This window comes from Mirounga leonina, unplaced genomic scaffold (genome assembly GCF_011800145.1).
Source record: "Mirounga leonina isolate KUSES-001 unplaced genomic scaffold, KU_Mleo_1.0 Mir_151, whole genome shotgun sequence".
Taxonomy (NCBI): domain Eukaryota; kingdom Metazoa; phylum Chordata; class Mammalia; order Carnivora; family Phocidae; genus Mirounga; species Mirounga leonina.
In genome coordinates, this window is record NW_023270377.1 from 31,782,076 (window position 1) to 31,807,441 (window position 25,366).

Below are 25,366 nucleotides of genomic sequence, written 5' to 3' on the forward strand. Positions count from 1 at the left end.
TGAAACTAATATTACACTGTATGCTAACTAACTGGAATTTAAATAAAAACTTAAAAAAAAAAGAATACCAATCATTTTTTTAAAGGGCTTTTTTAAAACAGAGATTCTATTTATTTATTTAAAGAAAGAGAGAGAAAGAGAAAGAGAGAAAGCATGAGCGGGGAGAGGAGCAGAGGGAGAGGGAGAGAGAGAATCTCAAGCCGACTCCATGCTAAGCATGGAGCCAGACATGGGGGTCAATCTCACAACCCTGAAATCAAGGCCTGAGCTGAGGTCAAGAGTCTTATGCTTAACTGACTGAGCCACCCAGCTGCCCCAAAAAAGGGTATTTTTAAAATAACCTTTTGAATTTTAAACCATGCAAAGCATTACATAATAAAAAAGTTATATTTTAATAAGACTTAAACATCATTCCAGGTCTGAATATCATAATACAGTACAGCCAACCCATTATACTCATAAACCAGTTACTGAGAACTTAAAATTATTTTTTTCTTAGATCAACTATTATAAATGGGATTTGATTCCCAAGCCAGCCTGTAGAAGTTGTAAAAGCCTATCTGGTAGGCATCTAACCATGAGTTATACATAGCAACATTTATAGAGCAATCGTTAGTCTCCTAACAAAAACCAATGGACAGTAAGGAATACTACTGAAGGCATGGCTTAGGGAACAAAGAATAATTCATTCATGTCTGCCATTTATATTAGAGGTGGTAGACAGAAGGTAAAATGGTAACGGTAATAATAATGATGATGATGATAGGCACTGATATTCATTAAGCATTTATCATGTGCCTGGCACTATGCTTACCACTTTATACAGATGATCTCATTAATCCTTAAAACTATTCAATGAGGAAATTACTAGCACAAAATCAGCATCAGTGACCAGCAGGACAAAGTCAGCAGTAGTGAATGAGATGGAAAGAAAATCCTGAGAGTAACAAAAAAGCAGAATTTCCACGGCCAAGTGGAAAAACAAGTCCCAAACTGATAAGGCTGTTCACATGTGGAAAATGTTCACAATCTAGGCAGTCATAAACTGAGCAAATAGTCAAAGAGTGATTATTTTATTAATGAAGAAAAACTATGATATAAAATGTAATTCCTTAAACACACTAACCATAGAATCACATAAAATGATCATTTCAACATCAGTGCTACCTTTGTTGACTGACACTATAAATCTCTACGAAATTACAGTTCTATCATATAATCCCAAAGTAGTGCCCATAGGTGTTTGCTCTAAAATTATCAGCAAAATGATTCTTTACACTGAGATAGTTTGTGAACTATTTCACTTCAGGTGTGAAATCACAGGTATTATATACATACTTTCATATATTACTTTGGGAATTATACAGTGAAAATTAGTTTATCTAAAATAACATTTTAGAGCTTAAGGATGTATGTTTCACCTTAGCAGCTGGAGATTTGTTCATTACTGCTGTCAAAGCCTGAATGGTTGATATAGCCAAACAATCCAACTGTCCCTGAAACACCTACCATAGAGAGAGAGAAAAAAAAAAAAAGGTAAAAAATTAACAATGTGTTCAAGATTTGTATTGTTAGGAAACCTTTGTTCTGAAAACCTGAAAAAAATAATTACTTAACATGCAATACATTCCTCTTCCAATAAAACAGATTTCTGAAACACTATACCTGCAAGAAAAGTTACCTACTTGACAGAAAATAAGCCATGTGTCAAGAAGGATTAAAGTCACATTCACTCATTACTTTGAAATGTTTTGGAAAAAAACAAAAACCAAAAGAACACCAAGCTTAATACATGCTTTTAAAAATAATGGACAATCTCCAGAGGAAGGGAGGGAAGGCTATCACTAGAAATTCTATCACATTTTAATTTCCCTGCAGAAATACATTGAACTTCCTAGGTTGAAATTTCATTATCATGTATAATAAGATGTTTAAAATGGTGTTATTTGGTTTACAAGCCCTGCATTATACTTGAATGGTATGTTTATTCACCAATCACACTTGCAAACACAAGGCGTATCTTTTTTTACATAAAATGCAAAATTTGAGTTAGAATAGAAAATGAAACATGTATCTATAAGCACTATCATGTTTTTGAGAAGGCAACCTTTAATGCCAAAAGCTGTAAAAAATAAAAACCAGCTACAGCTTCATTTTGTCTATTTCTGTTTAAGCTTCATCATAAAGAGATGTGTTAAATTTCAGGGCCATGCATTTAGAGAAAAAAAGTGAAAACAAAAGGTAACATTAACAACATTAAGAAACTGAACATGACTGTTTTATCATCAGGTTTAATCAACCATGAAAGCATAGCAGGAGAAGTAGAAAGTTGTAAAAACTCACAGTCCCAAAAATCTGCTTTTGGGAATATATTACTATGACTTAAACTAGTTACTCCATGAATAGGACTTTCCTTTCTCCCTTCCACTAAAAATGATTTGAGTAAAAGGGAACTGATTAGATCTTTGTCATTTTAAGCTAAGGTCTATCATTTTCAGGCTAGTTATTTAAGCCAGTATCTTGATTTTTGTTGATGTTATTAAACATTATGTAATAAACACATAATATACATTAATCATTCTGTATAAAGAATTTCATATGAGTAAGATCTTTCTTATACTTTGTTCAAGACGACTAGGCCATAGTACCTACAATTAGGAATACTAACATAAACCTCTAAGAATATCATTGTAAATATTTTATTAATCTACATAAGGCCTTAAGACTAACATTTATAGAGAAATCTAAAATAGTACTCTATAGTTGATATTTTACATCCAGAACAGAAAATAATAGATTTTCATGTCTCTTTACACCACAGCTCTATTTATAAACCTGGGTATTAAAATAACAAAAGACATCATGTCAGCTCTCTGAAAACATTTTGGGAACGATAAAAACCAAAGCATTTTTAATAGGTAGTTTTTTTCAAAACTGAATTACCTAATGCTGAAAAGCAACAAAAATTGCTTATTTCTGCTCTATACCCATACAGGGGTGACTTTTTAGAAAAGAAAACAGTTAAAAGTTTTATGCTAAATTAAGACTCAAAGAGTTCAGCATCTTCTCCCCTTCCTCCAGGATTCGGATGTCCATTGAATTATAATCATTACTTGCCAACAAGAAGCAAAGAATCAAGATATCAAAATTGACCATACATATTCACAAACAAAGCCTAAGGTTCCAATACACCACAATGCTTAGAGAAAGAAGCTCCCAAAATATGAAGTCACCACCACGTGGACAGCATTGATATTGGGATTCCATTCCTGTACTTTGTGTCTCCTTAAACTGAAAAGAATGCACACATATACAGATGAAATACTGTTGATCATTTATATCAACCACCAAGATTTCAATATATTTATCTTTTAGATGAAAAAAAATTTATTTTTAATTTATTAACAATTTTTAAAAATAATAAATGAAGATTAGAATTAGATAGTGTTTGTATATTTTAAGACATAAGAAGAAAAGTACAGGAATAGTTGCTCCCATTGACTGATTTTGGACTTCAGATGAAACAAGATGCAGGCTTTGTAGATACCTGGTCCTCATTTATTTCTGTCAGTAATTTGTTGGCAAGGTCTTTCTCGTTCTTGTCTGCCACCTTAGTGTTAGCATTTAAAAAGAGCTGTTAAAAACAGAGACAAGAATAATGGAGAAAGAACATGAAATAGTTACCTATAAGCAGAAATGAAGTTTAAATGGATTTCCATATCTCTTGAAAATAAATTCAAGAACCCACTGGTGAAGCATATCACTTTTAAACTGACAATCAACTATTCACTTTTTGGATTACAAACTAACATTAGTTCATATACTATATAATTAATTGTTAGTTATTTCTCTTTTGGAACTCGAAGTCACTAAAATAAGAAATAATAGCAACAAGTAGATTAGTTAATATTCCTAAATTCTTCAAGAATCAGCAGAAAATGTCTCACAAAAAAGAAGGAAATTTGCTATTGAGGTAGATTAAAGATACTGTAGTAAATAATGTGCAGTAAGGATTCTGTAGTCAAGTATGTTTATAAAATGCTATTAAAAAAGAGTTCTTTCTGAAAATACTTACCAGAATCTCAAATATGCTAATATGTTTTGACAAAGGAGGTAATTATTTTCCAAAATTATGAAGAGTTGAGTATAATTTATATTAGTTTCTACACAACAGGGGATTAGGATTATCTCTGACATACATGGGGATTGCTAAGGGAATCAAGTATTTTGGTTTAAGTATATAAAATTAGCATCCCAAAAGATCTCCGGCACATTTTGTATAAAAAGAAAGATAATTCAAATATAAGTGAAAAGGGAAAGAAAGTTAGATTTATAAAGGAATTTATCAAGAGCAGCCTAAGAAGGAAGTTCTTAGGAAGTTCTATCAGAAAATAAAAAACAAAAGTCCATATACTGAAATAATGCAATATAAAATAAAATAGGTAAAGATAAGGTATGACATGATATGTAGAACATATATAAAGCTTAACCTAAAAATAGATTAGTGTACACAATATAGGCATTGGAATCAGAAACCTGTATTTGAATCCTGGGTCTGCTAATTATTAGCTGTGTGGTTTTAAGAAAAACGACTTAACCTCTCTGAGCGTATTTTCTCAAAAGGGAAAAAAGTAACTCATGAAACATGGGTGCAGATTAAATGAGATAATCCACGCTAGGTTATTAACATAGTGTCTAGCACATAACAAGGGTTTAATAAATGAAAGCTGTTATTATTAACAGCAAAATTTACTTTTAAAGATTTTATTCATTTATTTGAGAGACAGAGAGAGTGACAGAGAAAGAGAGAGAGAACACAAGCAGGGGGGAGGGGCAGAAGGAGAGAGAGAAGTAGACTCCCCGCTGAGCAGGGAGCCAGACACAAGGCTTGATCCCAGGACCCTGGGATCATGACCTGAGCCGAAGGCAGATGCTTCACTGACTGAGCCACCCAGGTGTCACAACAGCAAAATTTTTTAAATGGTAATATTCCACGTTATCTGGTGCAGGGAACAGAAATGCTAAAAGCTGATGAAAGCAAAAATGAGTAAAGGCTTTCTAGAAAGCAATCCATATCAAGAATCTTAAAATTACTCTGTCAGTAACTGTATTTCTAGACATCTACCCTAAAAACGGTCAGAAACTCACACCAAGATTTTAAAACAAAGATGCTCACTTCAGCTTTATTTACAAGAGCATAAAGTAAGAAACCACCCAAATATCCTTTAATAGTAGAATAGTTAAATAAATTATGATTCATCCATATGCTGAAAGGGAAGTCCTTAAACTTTCTGGCCTCAAGACCACTTAACAGTCTTAAAAATTATTGAGAACCCCAAAGAATTTCTATTTATGTGGCGTTACATCTCTCAATATTTACACATGAAAAATTAAAATAAAAACATTTAAGTAATATTTGTTTAGTCATTCAATATTACATGATGACATAAATAACACATTTTTATGAAAAAAACCTTTATTTTTCAAATATATATTAGTGAGAATGGCACAGCTTTTACATTTTTGCAATCTCTTTAAAAGTCTGACTTGATAGAAGACAGATGAACTCTAATATCTACTTTGCATTCAGACTGTTATGATAATGTTGTTTTGATTCAAGTTTATGAAAAAAAATCTAGCCTCTAACTGAAATGTTAAGATTAGACTTTGCAGATTCCCTAAAATGATCTTGGGGACCCCATACTCTGAAAACTGCTGGGTTAAAATATTTGCAGTCATTAAAAACAATGTTTTGAAAAATATATGATGGTATATGGGAAAGACTCATGATAGAATACATTTAAAAGCAGGATACAAAAATATTCACTGGTATTCCAATTTTGTAAAGAAAAATATATCCTCATTAAAAATATATGTGGAAATATTGTTATGGGTATTTTGCCACAGTTTTTAAAATTTAAAGATTTATATATACACATGTTTTATAAAAAGATTAAGAAAATATATTTTTTATATTTCTTTTTTCCTCCAAAATCTATATTGATTATTGCTCTAGAATTGAAATAAAAATCTACTTTAAAAAAATGAAAAGAACCTTGTTCAAATAAGGCAATGTGTATGAATCCAAGCAGGTACAATTCCCAAAATCAACCTTTCAACTATACCATTCTATGTATCCACTCCCAACAATCTTTTCCACAAAGCATCCCTTAGTTGTTCCTTTCATAAATTCTCATTCCTACCAAGACTGCTTTAGTGATAATTTTTTTGTTGTATTTGATTTTCAGAGGTGGAGGTGGAGAAGGAAAGGAAGAAAGTGAAGAAAATAAATTAAGGAATGTAAACAAGACAACAGTAGCAATAGCTTTCCAGAATCTTATGACTTAAGTCCTCAAACAGAACTTTACATATTTATAATACATTGCAACGTCTATATTTTTTTAAAAACTGTTTAAAACTCCAAGCAGAATGCTAAAGTAAATGTTATGGTTTTGAACCCTCTCTTTGCTACTAGAAATTTGCTGTTATTTTCTTCTCATTACTCCAAATACCTTAGACAGCTTCTAAAAATAATTTTTACATTAATTCAAAGCATATCCCCCTTCCAAAATGCAATATGGTGACACAAAACAACTCTCAAATGTTTAAGGTTCTTCATAGCTATCAGAAAATTTACATGTATGATTTCACTGAATTATATTCTAAGTACTTCACAGTAAGATGAAACTCATTTTGACAAACCAAAGGTCTTTACACAAATACTTAAGGAAATTAATGCATAAACTGGCTGGTGAATCTCATACAAAAAGAAAGCATAGAAACTACAGCAGTCAGCCTAGTTTTCCATGTAATTCATAAAATGTTTGTTTAAGCTTTAGATGACAATGTTTCCTCTGAGTCTGAATATTTAAACAACAGTTGTCTTGATTCTGTATTACTATGTAAAATAGAATAAATTATTTATTCCTTACTAACAAAATAATTTAAACAGAAGTCAATCATAGTCATCTGTAGCATCCTGTAATATATTTAAGAACTTAAGTTTTCACAAGATTCTGAACATTTTTATACATTTAAGAATCATATTAACCTATCCCTATCAAATGTATTTATCAATAAAACCTGTACTCCTCCTATATTTAATACACAGAAAACATTTTTCCACTGACCTTAAGTACCAATACAACAAAATTACATACAACCAGTGAACTCAGGGTCAGAATACCTGAATAAGAAATCCTGGCTCCATCATGGAACAGTATTAACCTTGTGTTAATCATTTAATCTCGTAGGACCTATTTCTTCATTTGTATAATAAAAGAGTTGGGCAGTCTATTTTAAAGGTTCTTCCATGTTGTTAGGACTTAGTAACTGTAATGTTTAGTGATGAGTTTATAGTGATTCTGACTAGAATATCCTGCCTAGAACACCACCTCCAGCAGAGTAGGCTGGGGTCCCAAAGCCTGGCTTTCCCCTCTGAAATGGGTTTCTTCTCTAGCATTTCCTGTCTCAAAACAAAATGTGGTAAATGCTATCAAGTAATTAAATTTTAAAATGCTAGGACTGTCAGCAAGTCTCCAGATCTGAATTATAAGGAACTCTGGCCTATAGGACAGTAGAAAGAGCAAAAATTAGCTCAACATCATGACCACTATGCCAAAAAGCTTTGCACTTTTTAAAAAAGATACTTTTGACCCTGATATGACATTTTTTAAAATATCTGAGTTTCATATATTGAAGAAAAACACTAATCAATTTTAGTAGGAACTACATTTTATCCTAGTGATTTACTCTTCTCTAATGTGTGACTGGCAGGTTCTCTTATATATGGGAGATTTTGTCTTGATGAAGTTGCCTTTGTAACTGATAAAAACACATTGCTTTTTTTTTAAACAACAAACAAAAGGTTTTATAAAGTTTTCTTATGCTGTTTTCATCTCCCTAGGATTTCTTTCCCAAGAATAATGTTTAAAAGGTGGGGGGTGGCATCTTAACTCTCTAGTGGTAGTACTTTCATTGACTTTGTAAATATTCATCCTATTTACTTCATCAATATATTCCTTATTTTTTAAAAACTATTTCTTTAATCTTTCTTTAATCTTATAAGCTAAGCAACACAGTGACAAAAATGCTTTCATGGATATCTCTCCTAACAGTGTGAAAAAATTTGAGGAACTGATATTAAAATCCTCCTTTTCGGGATATCCTCACAAAATCAGAATGAAACCCTAGCATTTTTCAGCACAGATTCCATGAAAGGAATACCTCAAATAGAAAAGTAAAAGCTTGGGGCGCCTGGGTGGCTCAGTCGGTTAAAGCAGCTGCCTTTGGCTCAGGTCGTGATCCCAGAGTCCCGGGATCGAGCCCCGCATCGGGCTCCCTGCTCAGCGGGGAGCCTGCTTCTCCCTCTCCCTCTGCCTGCCTCTCTGCCTACTTGTTCTCTCTCTCTGTCAAATAAATAAATAAAATCTTAAAAAAAAAAAACAAAAAAAAAAACTTAAAAAAAAGTAAAAGCTCTTTGAACTAGTTCCATTTTCAAAGGCTTTTCAAGAAGCATTCTAGGGCGCCTGGGTGGCTCAGTTGGTTAAGCGACTACCTTCGGCTCAGGTCATGATCCTGGAGTCCCTGGATCGAGTCCCGCATCGGGCTCCCTGCTCGGCAGGGAGCCTGCTTCTGCCTCTGACCCTTCCCCCTCTCATGTGCTCTCTCTCTCTCATTCTCTCTGTCTCAAATAAATAAAATAAAATCTTAAAAAAAAAAAAAAGAAGCATTCTAAAAAATTTGATACCATCTTGAAATTTATGAAAATATAATAATCAGATATTAGTTATTAGGTACTCACAAATCTGCTACAAATGTAAATTAGTAAAAAAGAAAAATAATAGCAAATCGGCAGTATATATCAAGAACATTAACAGTATTTCTATTTTCCTACTTTTCTATATTCCCCAATTTACAAATTGTTTTTATACAATGTTCCCTAATTTTAAAAAAGCATGTTATGCCCTTCGACCTAGGAATTCTACTAGAAATAGAATTCTAGTCTATGAACTTGAAGGAGTTATGGAAATAAGTTGAGTATTTGCCAGAGGGAATAGTTAGGTAAATTATGGTACATCCACTTAATATTATGTAGATATTAAAATCATAATTCAGGAAAATGCAAACAAAATCATCTTACATGAAACAAAAGCACAAAATTATATGCATCAAATACACCAAATTTTAACCATGCACAACAAAGACTTTAAAACTCAACAACAAAAAATACACAACCCAATTAAAAAATGCACAAAGAACCTGCATAGACATTTCTCCAAAGAACATATACAAATAGCCAATAAGCATATGAAAAGATGCTCAGTCTCACTAATCATTAAGGGCAAATCAAAATCACAATGAGATGCCATTTCACACCCATTAGCATTAGCTGTTATCAAAAAGAAGAAAATAACTGTCAAGGAGAATATGAAAAAATCAGAACCCTTATGTATTGTTGGCAGGAACATCAAATGGCATAGCCACTGTGGAAAACAGTAAGGTGGTTCCTCAAAATATTAAAAATTTAATTACTATATGATCCAGCAATCTCACTTCTGGAATATATCCAAAAGAACAAAAGCAGGGACTCAAAGAGATATGGGTATATTCAGGTTCAAAGCAGCTTTATCCATGACAGCAAAAGGTAGAATCATAACAAGAGTCCATCAACACATGAAGAGGTAAACATAATGTGGCATGTACAGACAATGGAATATTATTCAGCCTAAAAAAAGGAAGAAAACTCTGCAATATGCTACAACAGGGATGAATCTTGAGGACATCATGCTAAGTGAAATAAGCCAGTCACAAAACGACAAATACTATATGCCTCTACTTACATGAGGTACTTAGAGTAATCAAAAATCATAGAGACAGAAAGTAGAATGGCGGTTGCCAGAGGTTGGAGGGAGAGTAGAATGTGGAATTGTTTAGTGGATATAGAGTTTCAGTTCTATAAGATGTAAAGGGTTATGGAGAATGGATGGTGATGATAGTTGCACAACAATGTGAATTTATTTAATACCACTGAATTATACCCTTAAAAATGGTTAAGATGGTAAATTTTATGTGTATTTTACCATAATAAAAAAGAAAATCAGTAATAATATGTTTAAATTTGAATCAAAGCATAAACAAAATAAGAGCTTTCTAAAATCAAAAACAATAGTAATAGAAAAATACCTTGCAATTCTGTAACAGTCGTATGAGATGTTCAAAGCAATTACTGTTAAGAAAAATGGCCTGAAGAACAGGCCTATCAGTGCAGTCTAACATGGCTGTGATGGTATCTAGGAAAATAAAAACAAAATCATCCATTTATAAAGTGGAAAATTTGGGATCGCAGAAACATTTACTTTGGCTATATTTTTAATTTAGGCTTTTCAGCTGACAAACAGATGTAAATGAATTAGGAAGAAATAGGGATGGAGGGTGGGGAAAAAAAACTGTACTTATTACTTGTTAAGAAAAAATGAATATTTTTATAATTTATTATTAAAAATATTTAAATTTTTATACATAAGAGTGATATATATTTCCCAGAGATTTACATAGTTATTCTTCCATTAAAATGCTCAAGTATAACTAACTGAGGTTTCCAACTTGCTATTAATAAGTAACACCTGGTTATGTTTTGCAACAGAATTAGCATGTAGCCATTAAGAAAATGAGACTTAGGAAATCAATCCATTTATGATGATGGTTTGCTCTTGTTTCCTACTGAACAGATATCCTCATTCAGAAATCAAGGGATAATCACCATAAGTAATACAACAGTTCTTAACAAATAAGAAGTCCATTCAATATAGACTCAAACTTTCTTATAAAGTTATAATTTATAACAATTATAAAACATAAAAGAACAGGAACTAGACAAAATGAATCTTATTTTCCTACAAAGTCTCTTGTGCATTGTAAGGGATCAAGTTTCACCAAGATTCTAGTGTCCAATATTTTTAAATTAGACACCACACACACCCTTACACAACCACGTTTTTAAGTCTCTAGAGCTGTATAATAAACCATTATTAATGTTGGTTATGTCTGGGTGGTAAAATATAAAAAACTTTTTACTTATCCAAATTTCCTAGTATAGCTGTAATGAAAATATTTTATTTCTATAAAAAGAAACTCTCAATTAATAATACTTGTACTATCAATCTAACAGGGGAATACAATAAGAAATCACATATACTGATGAAAGAGCTTACAGAGAAAAATAGAGATATATAAGCAAAGAATGACACAAACCAACAAACACAAAGAGAGGGCAAGAGAAACGAAAAAAACAAAATAAAACAGAGGTCCTCTAGAGAAAGGATAGATGTTAAAGTGACATCTATAGAGATTTAGAGAAGGACATATAAAATTGTCATATGTGACTCTTGCCATGGGTTAGACAATGCAAATGACACCTCCTGAAAACTTACTTTTCCTAGAATTTGAAAATAATAGCTGACTTTCTTTTTAACACTGATGCTTTTAATGGATTACATTTTCAAAAAACAATAGAGGCTCAATTTTGTCACTGTTAAAGCAAAGATGCTGTAAACAAACTGATTCCATATTAATTATTCTGAAGTCAAAATCTAAAGTCACACAATAGCTGAACTAAACAATCAATACTTCTATATGATAGCCTTGAATTTCAAATGAGTCTTAAAAAACAGACTCAGAGAAAACAGAGTATAATAAACTTTATGTAATACTTACCCAGCATTTTGACCTGCAGAGCTATGAACTGGCTTTCCCACTGTCTGGACCTCCTTTGATTAGGTAAAGCCGAATGATCTGAATTTAGCAATTTAAAATAGTTCTCCAAAATAGTGCTGGTTTCCACCTGACGCTGATCAGAGCTGCTAGTAAGAAGGATATGTACTACTTCTGTAAGGCACTTCAGAGTAAGTTCTACCTTCCTACCCACTTCTTCAGGATTTCCATCCTCCCAGGAATCACAATCTGCCAAAACTCTCATAAGAACTTCCATGGTGGCTGGAGAAATTGCTTGCAAAGCATTCCTCTGAAACATGAGAGATAATAAAAATGAAACCCAAATCTAACTGAAATTCTGTATGTTTGCAAAAATAAAGTTTAATAAATCTGCAGACTTTTTCTTTTAATAAATCAACATAAAAAATTTTAAGCACATACTTTGACAGACATTGCTAGTGTTCTATGCATATTAAGTCTTAAAATCTGTAAGTAAGTAATGTGCTAGATTACTAGATTTTCATTTTTATTCAGAAAGCAATCTGCCCACATAGAAAACTTGTTTACCACCCTCCCTTGCAGCTAGGGGTAGCCATATGACATAGTTCTGGTCAAGAACATATGCCAGTAGACTATGAAGTAAATATACCTTTACAAATAAAAACAGAAGAACCCTTTGCTCTTGGCCTTTTCATCTTTTTCCTGCCTGGAATACAGATACAATGCTTGAAGTCACCTTTAAATCACGAAGAAACAAAACCCAAGAATTATAATAAAGAGAGCAGAACAGAAATGTGAAAGGACTTAGTCCGTGAGGATACCATGGAGCTGCTATACCAGCCGAGAACTGCCTCCATCTGGTTTTCTTATGCAAACATAAAAACAAAACAAACAAAACCCTCAATTTGGTTAAGCTTCTCTAGGTTTTATGTTGGTTATAGCAAATCCATCCCAAATGATATAGATATATTAGAGGACTGGCTTGACTCTGCTTCTACAAACATATTTCTGAAATTCTAAATAATTGGTAGCTATTTGAGGTGATCCATTAAACTTGTAAATAATACATATTGCCTAAAACTGTTAAACTGATATATAATGAATCTAAACATAATTATGCAAAATCATCTGAAAGTAACAGCACTTTAGGCCATTAGAGCTTGTTATTATCAATATAATAAATAATATCAAGAACAAGTGCTACAATGGGAGAAACTGCCAATAGGACACCCAACATCCATTTTCCTCCACTTCCTTATAAAAAGAAGCCCTGATGTTTTACTGGACATGTGGCTACCAGAAATAAAGATTACATTTCCTAACCTCCCGTTGTTGCCAAGGAGGCTGAGGAAGCACGTTTTATCAAATTTTTTATCTGGACGTATTTTCCTTTTTTGCAGTTATCTCATGGAGTTTGCAAATGAGATAAAAAAAGATGAGTGTCAGCTTTTCAGTATCTCCTTTAAAGATAGTTGTCATGTGCCATTTGTCTCCCTCCTCATCTCCCCTCCATTTCTGTGCCCAAAATACAAATGCAAATGGCCAGAACTCTAGAAGCTAATCATGTCGCAAAAGAAATAATAACAAATATGACATTCAGAAGGAACCTGGATCCTTGAAGATCCTAGAGCCACCAGATTAACTCTGGACTGCTTACTGCTATTTTTTTTTAATGAGGAAAAAAAAGTAAACTTCTAACTTAAGCTGTTACAATTTTAGTATTTACTGCTAATTATGGGAATCACACATCTAAGTGACAGACCTGTGACTTACTTAGTTCTTATAAGCACTTTACATATATTATGTGTCATTTGGTCCTTATGACTATCTTGTAATTGTTACCGTTCCCATATTATAAATAAAGAAACTTAAACACATGTAAATAAAGAAGCTAAAACACATGTAAATAGTTTATCCAAGGTCACACAACTAGTTAGAGATGGACATGGGATTCAAACCTATGTCGGTCTGTCTCCAAAGCCTATCCTCTTAACATAACCCAAAACAACAAATATGCCAATGGGAAGCCCAGGCACGATGCTTGGAGAAGGGAGACCAGTCACGGGACTTCAATTTTTCTGTTTATAACAAGGCCATTCTTATACCTTTAGATATTCAATTCATCTAAATATCTTTGTATTTACTCTATATTCAATAAACTTCTGACCTCAAAACAGCTATAACTCAGCTATAACCCGATTATAAGGATTCTGAGTATTTTTAGTACATAAAATAATAAATTGGCCTTCTAGTAGCTACTTGATTTCTATGTGAGTTTTAATTTTTGGAGGTCTCTCAGGGCTTCATTACCCCTGGGCACTAACAAAAACAAGTCTCTGTGTTCAAAATGGTAATGGGATCCAACCAGCTTCTCCACTAGTCAAAAACAATGTCATTTCCAATTTTATTCATGTATACTTATTCTTACTTTTAGTAGCAGAGAAATGACAGAAATGGGTAGATACTGATGCAAAAGAAGAATATCAGCTAATAAAGAAAGGTGACAAAGCAAACAAACTGAAAAATAAGATTCTAGTCATTATCACTCTCACAAAAAAACAGACTCTTCTACTAGAGTGAAGACGAAAGGCAAGATAGCCCACTAGGAAACCCAAATAGTATTATTAGCAATACCTGTAACTTTGTTACCAAAAGAAATCCTATATATTTTCATATATTCTAGTTGTTGCAATGTCTTGAAAATCATGTTTGTCTTTTTTTTGAAGTTACATTTATTACTAGACTTGCTGCTATATCTCTTTAGTGTTATAAAAACACATTACTATGTTACAAGTTTATCTTAATATTTTAGTAACTGCATTTTAGCATAATTAGTTTCCTTAGCAATCTTCTGTATTTAATTTTATGCATTTGAAATATTCCAACTAGGGGCTTTACAGATTGTCAACAGCATAGGCAGCACAAAAAGTGTTAGAAACTTCTGATCTAAACTGTGTGCTTAAAGAAAACATATAGGATGTTCTTTCTGAACTATAATCCTGTTTTCAACTAGTAGTTACACTCAAAGTTTACCACAGAAAACTTTCAAGATGCTCACCTTCAAAAATAAAGAAATAAGGATTACTAGAATTTCTTTCTTTTGAGTAATAAAAAGCTAGTTGGGTTTGTTGAAAAAAATGCATATAAACCTTGTATATATGCATTTAGAAATTAAGTAGACAGAAGAGTGTTTAATTCATATATATTTAATTTTGAGTTTGATTTCATCATGTGGACTAACAAGGGCTGACTTTATATTCTAAAGTAAGAACTAGCAGTTGAAAGTCAACACAACTAAGAACTTAAATCGTTAAATATGGTTATTTAGGCAGTAATTTTATTGTTAGTGCTAATATTATTACTTAGGTTTTTAAAGAAGTTTTAAAAGATTAGTTTTAAACAAGATATAAACTCAGAAAAATATCTGTATGGTTCATGAAATTATAAAAGAACAAAGAATACATTAAATAATCCACAGAAAACTTTTTGCACTGTTAACTATTGTTTTAAGTATTAACTTTCAACACTTTCCTCACCTGCCCACCGGCTACAATGGCTCCAAAGAGATGCAATAAGCAACACTTAAGACTTTCCTTGAGATGTTCACTTTCCTGAAAACACTCTGTGAATACACAAATAAACAAATAAGATTTCTCTTTCACAGTATGATTTATCTCTAAGGAATGTCTGACACTGAAACATTAAAAACTATTAAAAGGCTAAAGTTTGTTAAAAGGCAAGGCTGATATGCATTTTTTCATAGTAAAGGAAAAGAGAAACCATCTATCAGGTAGTATTTTAGATAATTTATTTCTGTTATCTCATTTAATTCTCATAATACTCCATATGAGAGTATTTTGCCCTCATTTATAAATGAGCAAATGAAATGTCTTATCTAAAGTTATAGAGCTGCTAAGTGACAATGCTAGAAGCTAACTGAAATCTGACATAAAATTAGATGTGTTTTTTTACTACTACTACTCCCTCTTATTAGTATAATTGACTATAATTAGTCAATTATAAAATTGGAAGAGTTGGACAAAAAGATTTCCTGGGTTTACTTCAGGGCAAACATTCCAAAATTCTGGTACCAATAATAACCTTTCTTTTAATATTATAAAGTATTTTATTGTTGTCAAAAGGTTATACTTGCACATGACAAATAATTAAAACAGCATAAAAGAACTGTGACAAGGAAAAGTCAGTCTCCCTCAAACCTATTCCTCAATCTACCAAGCTCCCCACACCTTAAAAAAAAAAAAAAAAAACCTATACATATACCACTGCGTCATGTTTTTTTTTTTTAACATTAATATATACTGGGTATCATTACATCTTAACATAAACATTTTCCTTATTCATTTTTAGGACCACTACAATGATATACCTTAATTTACTTAACCAGTTCTCTACTGATAAACTTTTATGATTTTCCTTTTCATTTTGACAGTCTAATAACCCAGTAATGCGTATTTTTTGCATATATCTTTACATACACAGAGAAGGTATAATAACAGATTTCCAATTTTATACATAATAAACATTACCAAAAAGAAACAGCTTTGAGATAAATGTATTGATAGAAATCTACACTTAAAAAAATTAAATGATTCCAGCTTTGTTGGAATAACTGTCACTATACATGGCTTCCTGCTAGAAATAACTAGAAAATTAGACAAAATAGGTAGAAATTTATGCACTCTAGAAATTTTCCTTCTCTCAAGAGAAACAAAGTGAGCTCAACGATTATCTCAGCTTCCTGTTGTGGACATGCTCTGAACAACTGCACAGAAAAGGGGAACCCTTTTAGCCAAAGAAGATGGCTATTTGTTAAGTTAGGAGAGAGGTAAAACCATTGGGGAGGCCTAGGCAACTGAAATTTGTGAAGCAGTACAGGAGTAGAAGCAGCACTCCAGAAATATTAGTAGGGCTCACTTTGAGTCAAAGTATCAATTCTTACATGATACTGTGAAATCCCACAAGACAGGCAAAAACCTACCAAGAAGTTTTAAGCTGAGTAACTGTCAGATTTTACACAGAGCTGCAAGAAGACAGAGTTCTGATCAGCCACAGGAGACACACAGAAAACATATAAAGGATATAAAAAGATATACCATGTAAACTCTAATCGTAAGAATGCTGGAGTGGCTGTATTAGTATCTGACAAAGCAGGCAAGAATATTATCAAGGTAAGGCAAGGAATATTACCATGGGTAAAAAGGGAAATGTCATTATCAAAGAGGATTTTTTAAAAATCTACAATAGTTTATTTTAAAGACTTCACAAGTACTTGTGGTAACTTCTTTGGGATAAACTACCAAAATATGTGCACAATCTATATTCTGCCAACTACAAAATACTGACTGAGTAAGTAACAAATAATGAGTTTATCAGATTCATGCACTGGAAGTCTCAGTATTCTTAAGATACCAATTCTCCTAAAATGGTTCCTAGATTCAATACAATCCCAAACAAATATATCAGCAAGTGCTTTTATAAAAATATTTAAAAACTGCCTTCTAAAATGCATATAAAAATGTAAAGGATCCAGAATAGCCAAAAAATTTTTGAAGAAAAACAAAGTTGGAGGACTTAATGGTTTCAAGACTTAGCATAAAGTCACAATAATCAATACAGTGTGGTAATATCATAAGGGCAGATATGTGGAACAAAAAAAAAAAAGAGAGAATCCAGAAATCAGCCTAGTTTGATTATGCAGCTGAAGCCAGTATCGCTACTGCTGGTCAGACAGAGTGGGCGCTGCAATCATCTTCACCAAGCACTCAAACAACGGACTATTTGTCTTGTTTTAATTCTTAGGAAAAAAGGAAAGAGAACGAAAGCCAATATGGTAAAATGTTATGGCAAGATCTGACAATGTGAGTAGGAAACACAAGGTATTCCTTGTATATATTCAGCAATATTTTCTACATTCTTGAACTATGGCATAACCATTTTTTAAGAAAGAAAACTAATTCCACATAGGTCACACCTATAGTAGCCAACTCTCTTGTAAGTTTTTTCTAACTCACAGAAGTATTTAATAAGTGAAAACACATTAAAAAACACATAACCTATAACTCATCCTTTAAAACCAGAACAGCCAAGTGAAAATTCAGTACAGAATTTTTACTTTAAAAAGGTTTAAAAATAAGTAATAAATTTATATATATATATACATATATGTGTGTATATATACATATACACGTGTGTGTATATTTAAACCTTATATTTAAACGTGTGTATTTTTAAACCTTAAAAGTAAGTAATAAATTTATACACACACACACACACACACATATATATATGGCTAAGGAAAGAAAGAACACATTGGGAATTCAACAGCTATGTTTTTCCTTCTTTGTAGAGATGTGACATCATGTTTTCTGGTCAGTAATGTTCTTTCAAACACTACTGAATCAAAGCAAACTCATACTGAGCTGGTTACACCTGTAACAGGAAGAAGGAACTCCCTACCTCAACAGAAAACCTAATGAACCGATTTGTACAGAAAGGGTTTTTTTAGCAAACCTACACAAACACTTAACATGCTATAAGAAAAGGATACCTTTTAACTTACCTCCAGCATAAGTATACATTTATTGGTGTTCACGAAAATAGAAACACCAAGGCAGAAAGCATTTTTGCTTTCATAGTACTAATAACTAAAAAGCACACAGCATATATTAATATGGTCTTTAAATGGGTAATCATGGAAGTTCCAAGATTACATCCACTAGGTTAGCCTGCGTATTCATCTATAAAAATATTTTTTCAAAAATGCTTAAAAGGAGTTCAAGAAACAGTGGAACTACATCAGGACCAGCAGAAGATAGTGATTCAAGGATTGCAAATATAAGACTAGAAACTGATATTCACATGAAGCTTCTGGGTAAAGAACACCTCTCTCAGTTGATTCCTACAGCCAAGACTAACTGTTACAGTAGGAGCTTCAGAAATTTCAGAATGATCAGCTGGCTTAACACCCTGGATAAATACTCCCAGTCAAAAACCCCAATGAGGCTGCAGGACTGAAATTTTGATGCATATGAAAACCTGAGTGTACAAAATGCCGGTTGGGACATGCAAAGCCTGATGGGCCAAAGAGGGTTGGTGATGGTGAGTTTTTCAAACACCAACACACCAACATGTATGCTGGGGAAGAGGCCCCCAGGTGGAATGCTGGCCTTGGGATTGCTCTAGAAGAGCGTGACTCACAGAGTACAGCAATTCCCGACCCAAAAGCCCCTGAGAAAGGTGTCTACTATGGGGAGGAGTACCAGGGCCACTAAATACAAGAAGGTGTTTCAAGAAAAACAGGTCCCAGGAGGGTCAGGTAATTTTCTTTTCAACCCAACTATACTTAACATTAATGAACAGTTGCAAAACAGAGTCACTCTTCCCAAGATATATTCTTCTGTCACATTAGCTTTAGCCTCTCCCAGTCTAATGGGCTAGCACGCCCAGAAAGATCTCACCGCCCAGAGATGGGCCCTAGGGCTTCAGATCAGTCTGGGAAGCTGATAAAGATGAGTTGCACAACTAAGTCACCACTAAACTGCTGCTTAAATCCAGTCCCCAGCCTTCTTTTTCTGCTCTATAGCCCAGAAACACTTCTTTAAAAGCCAGAAAAGCTGTAAACATGAACAGCATGTCCAATATGTCACCAGTTACTTTCTCCTTATAGTGCTGTAAAGATGCTGTTCAAGTCACCATGTTAAATCCAGGAATCTGCTCTAGCAGATGGTCTTCAATATACTTTTCTACCAAAGAAATATACTCATTACAAATAGGTGTGTAGGTGCGTTTATTATCTCCCATGTCTTCAAACTCCTCCATAAATTGTCTTTAATAACTGGAACTCTTCATCCATGATAATAAAATCCAACCACAGCATCAAATTCTGTATCAGAGGTAGAAGAGAAGAACAATGCAAAGCTCTCTTCCTCTAGGGTGTCCATCACTATTGCCCCTATGCCATCTACCTGTGGGGTGAGTGGGCCTGTCAGCCCCCTACTGCAAATGCGGCCTGGGCCAAAGCTGCCCTCGGCTCCACAGAGCCCCAACTGGCAAAAGGGAGGCCTCATCCCCGAGCCCACCACCAGCTCACAGCCCAGCTACATTGCTCCTAGGCAGGAGGCCCTGGCCTCAGGCTCCCAGGCTGTGGCCATGCACCAGCTGGGCCCCCATGCCCCTCTTAAGTTTATTTCAGTAAAAATTCAGAAGGTCTATAATACAGTCATTACAATATTAAGCTCTTCTCAAAATAAAAACACTTTCATCTCCCCCTCCAAGACGAACCATGAGAGACTATGGACTCTGAGAAACAAACTGAGGGTTCTAGAGGGGAGGGGGGTGGGGGGATGGGTTAGCCTGGTGATGAGTATTAAAGAGGGAATGTACTGAGTGGGGCACTGGGTGTCATACGCAAACAATGAATCATGGAACACTACATCAAAAACTAATGATGTAATGTATGGTGATTAACGTAACATAATAAAATAAAATTAAAAAAAAACACCTTCAGAACAGAAAATTAGAGAAGAACACTAATCATAGTAAAATATGAATCAAGTACTCCAGTGATAGGTTCTTACAATCTTTATCTTACAAATACAGAAAGCTGAAGCAAGCAGAATCGGAATAAGAATATTAAAATAAAGAATAATCAGAGTAACATCAAAATCAAAGAGAATTAGGATCGATACTTACGATAAAAGAAAGGGACAAACTCCACTGTGAGAGAAGCTGGTTTATATTTCTGTCTGCTCTTTTCCACAGTACTAAGGATTCGTCTATCATTAAAAAGAAGTTAATACCAAATTATAACAATGGTGAGTAGAGATGGCATAATTACAGAAACAACTATAAATTTAATATATTACTTTTTATTTATATATTGAACAATATATCTCTAGGATTGATATAATCTTGAAAAGGAAGTCTAACCTATAATTTAAATGCTCACCAAAGGATTTCTTCTTTTGAATTAAGCAAAAAAAATTTAAATGCTTAATGGTGAAACATAGCAGGCAGGTTAAGTCTCCAAAGAACTAGAAACAGAAAAAAGGAACTAGGCATTTAAAATTTCCAATCTGTAAGATTATTTGTTCAGCAGTACTGCTAATTTGACACCTAAGGCTGTACCTTATTACTACAGGGCAAATGAAATTCATCAGAAATCAGGCCACTCTTTGCCACTTTCTTAAATTTTATCTGGACACAAAGAATCCATTCCACTGCCTTCTTCCATTTTAAATTAATGTAGATCTAGTATGCGCTGGGATTTTTTTTTTTTTTTTAAGGATTTTATTTTTTATTTGACAGAAAGAGCAAGCGAGCACGAGTTGGGGGAGAAGGGCAGAGGGAGAGGGAGAAGCAGGCTCCCTGTTTCAGGGAGCCTGATGCGGGGCTCGATCCCAGAACCCTGGGATCATGACCTGAGCTGAATGCAGATGCTTAATCGACTGAGTCACCAGGTGCCCAGGGAATTATTTTTGTTTTTAATGACAATTCCAGTAGTTTTGATGGCTGAAATATTTCTACAGACTTTGGCAAGGCCAACATATATAGCATGTGCTTTTACCAAGATCATTTCAATTCAACACAAAATGAGTCTCTTAAATGGGCATGGTAGTGTGGGGACTGGGGAATAAAAGCTATTGTTAAAATGATATATCTGACCAGTTGACTGCAGAAAATTAAACAAAAAACAAAGAACTCAGACACATTTTTTGTGTCCTGAAAAAATTCCTAACATTGTTAGATAAAGCCAACAAAAAAGGAAAATATTTGAAAAACAGCCACAAAGAAATTCTGTATGTCTAAATATGATCTACTGATAAAGCAATGGATTAAGATGACTTCTTTTTAACAACCATAATTGAGATATTAAAATTATTTTCCTTATATTCCTTAAAGCTAGAAAGAAAAGTCAAGTGGCCACAGAATAAGTCAAGTAAGATAGACACAGCTGCTCAGTAATGACAGAATAAAGAGTTCTAAGATCCAGATCTAATAGCCAGATTCACTAGAAATTGTATTAGACACCATTTGCTAATACAATGCTTTCCAAATCTGTGTCTATTTCCTTTTTTTTTTTTAAGATTTTATTTATTTATGTGACAGAGAGAGTGCATGTGCACAAGCATGGGGAGCTGCAGGCAAGGGAAAAGCTGGCTCCCCACTGAGTGGAGAGCGTGATGCGGGACTCAATCCCAGGACCCTGGGATCATGACCTGAGTCGAAGGCATATGCTTAACCAACTGAGCCACCCAGGTACCCCCAAATCTGTGTCTATTTCCATTGTGGAGAAGGCAGAAGAATTACCATATTGTGTATTTATTTTAAATTCAAACATAATATCCTAGAATATTATTGGATCTATTTAATTAAGACCAGTATTGAGATTTTTTATGCCTTTAAGAGAATACAAATATTACTGGAGTTTCAAATTAAAAATTCAGTCATGCCTTTAAAAGAATTCAGTAATGTCATAGAAAAATTAATTTTAAAAGGACGATTTAGCGGGGCGCCTGGGTGGCTCAGATGGTTAAGGGTCTGCCTTCAGCTCAGGTCATGATCCTAGGGTCCTGGGATCGAGTCCCACATCGGGTTCCCTGCTCCTTGGGAGCCTGCTTCTCCCTCTGCCTCTCTCTCTGTCTCTCATGAATAAATAAAATCTTTAAAAAAAAAAAAAAAAAGGACGATTTAGCTTTCAGTTAGGTTTTTCCATGAGATTATTTACATTGTTTATATTTGGCACATTTATTATAAGTTATAGTATGAACCAATAGATTGGATATATCCTATCCAAATATCCTGTGCTACAAACAGTAAGCGTTCTCACTTTAGTAACATAGTGAAAATGTACTCCTGCAATTTGTGAATAATGACTTATTCTAAAGGCCATGTATTAGATGTAACATATGAACATAAATAATTCCCATTATGGGGCACCTGGGTGGCTCAGTCAGTTAAGCATCTGCCTTTGGCCCAGGTCATGATCCTGGGGTCCTGGGATCAAGCCCCAACCAGGGAGCCTGCTTCTCCCTTTCCCTCTGCCACTCCCCCTGCTTATGGCCTCTCTCTCTCTCAAATAAATAAAATCTTAAAAAAAAATGATTAAAAAAAAAATGCCTGGGTGCCTGGGTGGCTCAGTTGGTTAAGCACCTGCCTTCGGCTCAGGTCATGATCCCAGGGTCCCGAGATCGAGTCCCACATCAGGCTCTCTGGTTCAGCAAGGGGTCTGCTCCCTCTCCCTGCTGTGTTCTCTCTCTCTCTCTCGGCTCTAATAAATAAATAAAATCTTAATAAAATAAAAAAATTTTTAAAAATTACCAATATTGTTGTAGTAAAATTTAATATACTAACATGAATAAGAGGGGTGAAAACTATTCTATGTAACACAAACATTAAAACATAAGTAGTTTACACTACACATTTGTAATAGGGTAAGACAGAATAGCTAAAAATGAAGTTAGTCTTGTACCATTTTTAAATCACAGCATACTTCCTTGTTGCATTATTATCTGATATTTGGGTCAAGCATGTGGCACCTAGCAGAGGCTAATACATGCCCATACCAACTTCTGAGGGTTGTAAAATGTGTTTGCATCTAGTTTTCTAAGTTCATGTCCCTTGGTCAATTATTTTGTGCTTCTTTTTTGTGCTGCCATCATGCCTAGGACGTAACTATTTCTCTTAAACTTTTAATCTGGAAATAAAGTCAAGCTCTTGCAAAAGTTGCAAGAATAAAAATTGTATAAAGAACTTCAAATATATCTTACCCAGGTTCATTGTTAAAATTTTATCCCAAACACTTTATCATTTGTTCACTCTCTCCCCATATTATACAGTGCACACATATTTATATATACATGCATTCACACATATAACATATTCCAGAACATTTAAAGGGAAATTATGTATATTCTGGCATATTACTTCTAAATACTTTAGTGAATACCTGCTAAAAATGGGGATATGGTCTTACACAATAACAGCATAATTATAAATTTTAATACATTTAACACTAATATAAAACATTTATCTACCATACATAATCCCATTTTGTTAATTGACCCATTAGTATCCTTTACAGCATTTTCTCCCCCTCTCAGTATAGCTTCCTGTCCAGATATTACATTTAGCTGTCATATCTCTTTTCCCTCTCTCAATCTGAAACATTTCTACAGCCTTTATGATATTCTTAAAGAATGTTGTCCCACACTCCTTCCTTTTATTCATTAAAATAGTCTTCATTTTGGGTTTGCTTGATGTTTCCATACAACGAGATTTAGATTATGCATTCTTGGCAGAATACTATAAAAGCAATATGTGTCCTTCTTAGAGCATCACAGCTGGAGGCAAAGATGTCCATCTGCTTCTCACTGATGCTAATTTTGATCATCTAGTCAATGTACTATTCAGTACTATACAAAATAATTACTAATTTTTCCTTTGCAATGAATAAATAATCTGTGGGGAAACATTTTAAAACCATGCAAAAAATATGCTCTTTACCAAAACTTTCCCTAGATTTAGCCATCCTGATCCATACCTTTCCTATAATTTCTGTAAAATGCTGATTTTCTTCCAACACTCCTTCTACATTTACTAATTGGCACTTGGACTTCTATTATAAGCAAGGGTCCTCTCTTTTCCCTTTATCTATCTATCTATCCATCCATCCATCCATCCATCTATCCATCCACCCACCTATCTATCTATCTATCACCTATCACGAGTATGGACTCATTAATTCCTTTTTCCCCCCATGGTTTCTAATTCTATTTTTTTTTTTTAAAGTAAACTCTACACCCAGTGTGGAGCACAAACTCAGGACCCCAAGATCAAGAGTCATATGCTCTACTGACTGAGCTACCCAGGTGGCCCAGTTTATAATTCTTTATGGCAATTAATTATTTTCATATATACATTGTTCCAGATTTGGCCAGAAGGAGCCCCAGGGCATAACTTAGTCTAAATTGTTTTTCCTCTTTGGGCAGATAATGATTCCTACTATACTTACATTGGGTACAAAGTAGAAACTCAATAAATATATTTTTAAATAAATGCTTGAATGATAAGGCCTTTTCAGGAAAGAATTCTTTCCCTACATCTATTTTAGTTCCACTTGAGAAAATCTAAATACGTAAGATGCTATAAACAGAATTAAAATTGAGCTAATAGATTAATCAAATCCATTCATTATATCAAATTACATATGGAAATATGAAAAAAATCCATATATTTCATCAAATAAGAAATATACTTTTATTTTTTTTTAAAGATTTGTTCATTTGAGAGAGCAACAGCACGCGAGCAGGGGGAGGGAGAGAGAGAATCCTCCAGCAGACCCCACCACAGACTGAGCACAGAGCCCAACACAGGGATCGATTGCAGCTTAGATCACGACCTGAGCTGAAACCCAGAGTTGGACACTTAACCAACTGAGCCACCCAGGCGCCCCAAGAAATATACTTTTAAATGGCTCTGTATTTGGAATAATGCTAACTTACATTTGTTCTAATCTGTGTTAGTTGTTTGGGTAAACGACAAAAACAAGTAATATGTAAGAAAATATATACATTCCATATTTTCACTTAACTTCAGAATTAGATTAACATATAAGGTGTAAGTTATTGCTATC

General features: G+C 33.7%; 1 protein-coding gene and 1 pseudogene across 9 annotated transcripts in view; both read right to left on the bottom strand.

Annotated features, from left to right (window-relative positions):
• Window positions 1-25,366, bottom strand: part of NBEAL1 (neurobeachin like 1) — a 192,830-nt gene that overhangs the window by 125,300 nt on the left and 42,164 nt on the right. For 7 of the 9 annotated variants that reach the window (XM_035007340.1, XM_035007339.1, XM_035007337.1 and 4 more), the window contains 5 exons: window positions 20,425-20,507; window positions 15,249-15,334; window positions 11,716-12,022; window positions 10,186-10,292; window positions 1,422-1,505 (listed from right to left, as the gene is read on the bottom strand). In XM_035007340.1, coding sequence (XP_034863231.1) covers window positions 1,422-1,505; window positions 10,186-10,292; window positions 11,716-12,022; window positions 15,249-15,334; window positions 20,425-20,507 — 667 coding nt within the window. Of the gene's footprint in view, window positions 1-1,421; window positions 1,506-3,547; window positions 3,635-10,185; window positions 10,293-11,715; window positions 12,023-15,248; window positions 15,335-20,424; window positions 20,508-25,366 lie in introns of all 9 variants that reach the window. The other 2 variants (XM_035007342.1, XM_035007341.1) reach the window with 2 other exon arrangements.
• LOC118012129 lies at window positions 18,371-20,028 on the bottom strand (annotated as a pseudogene).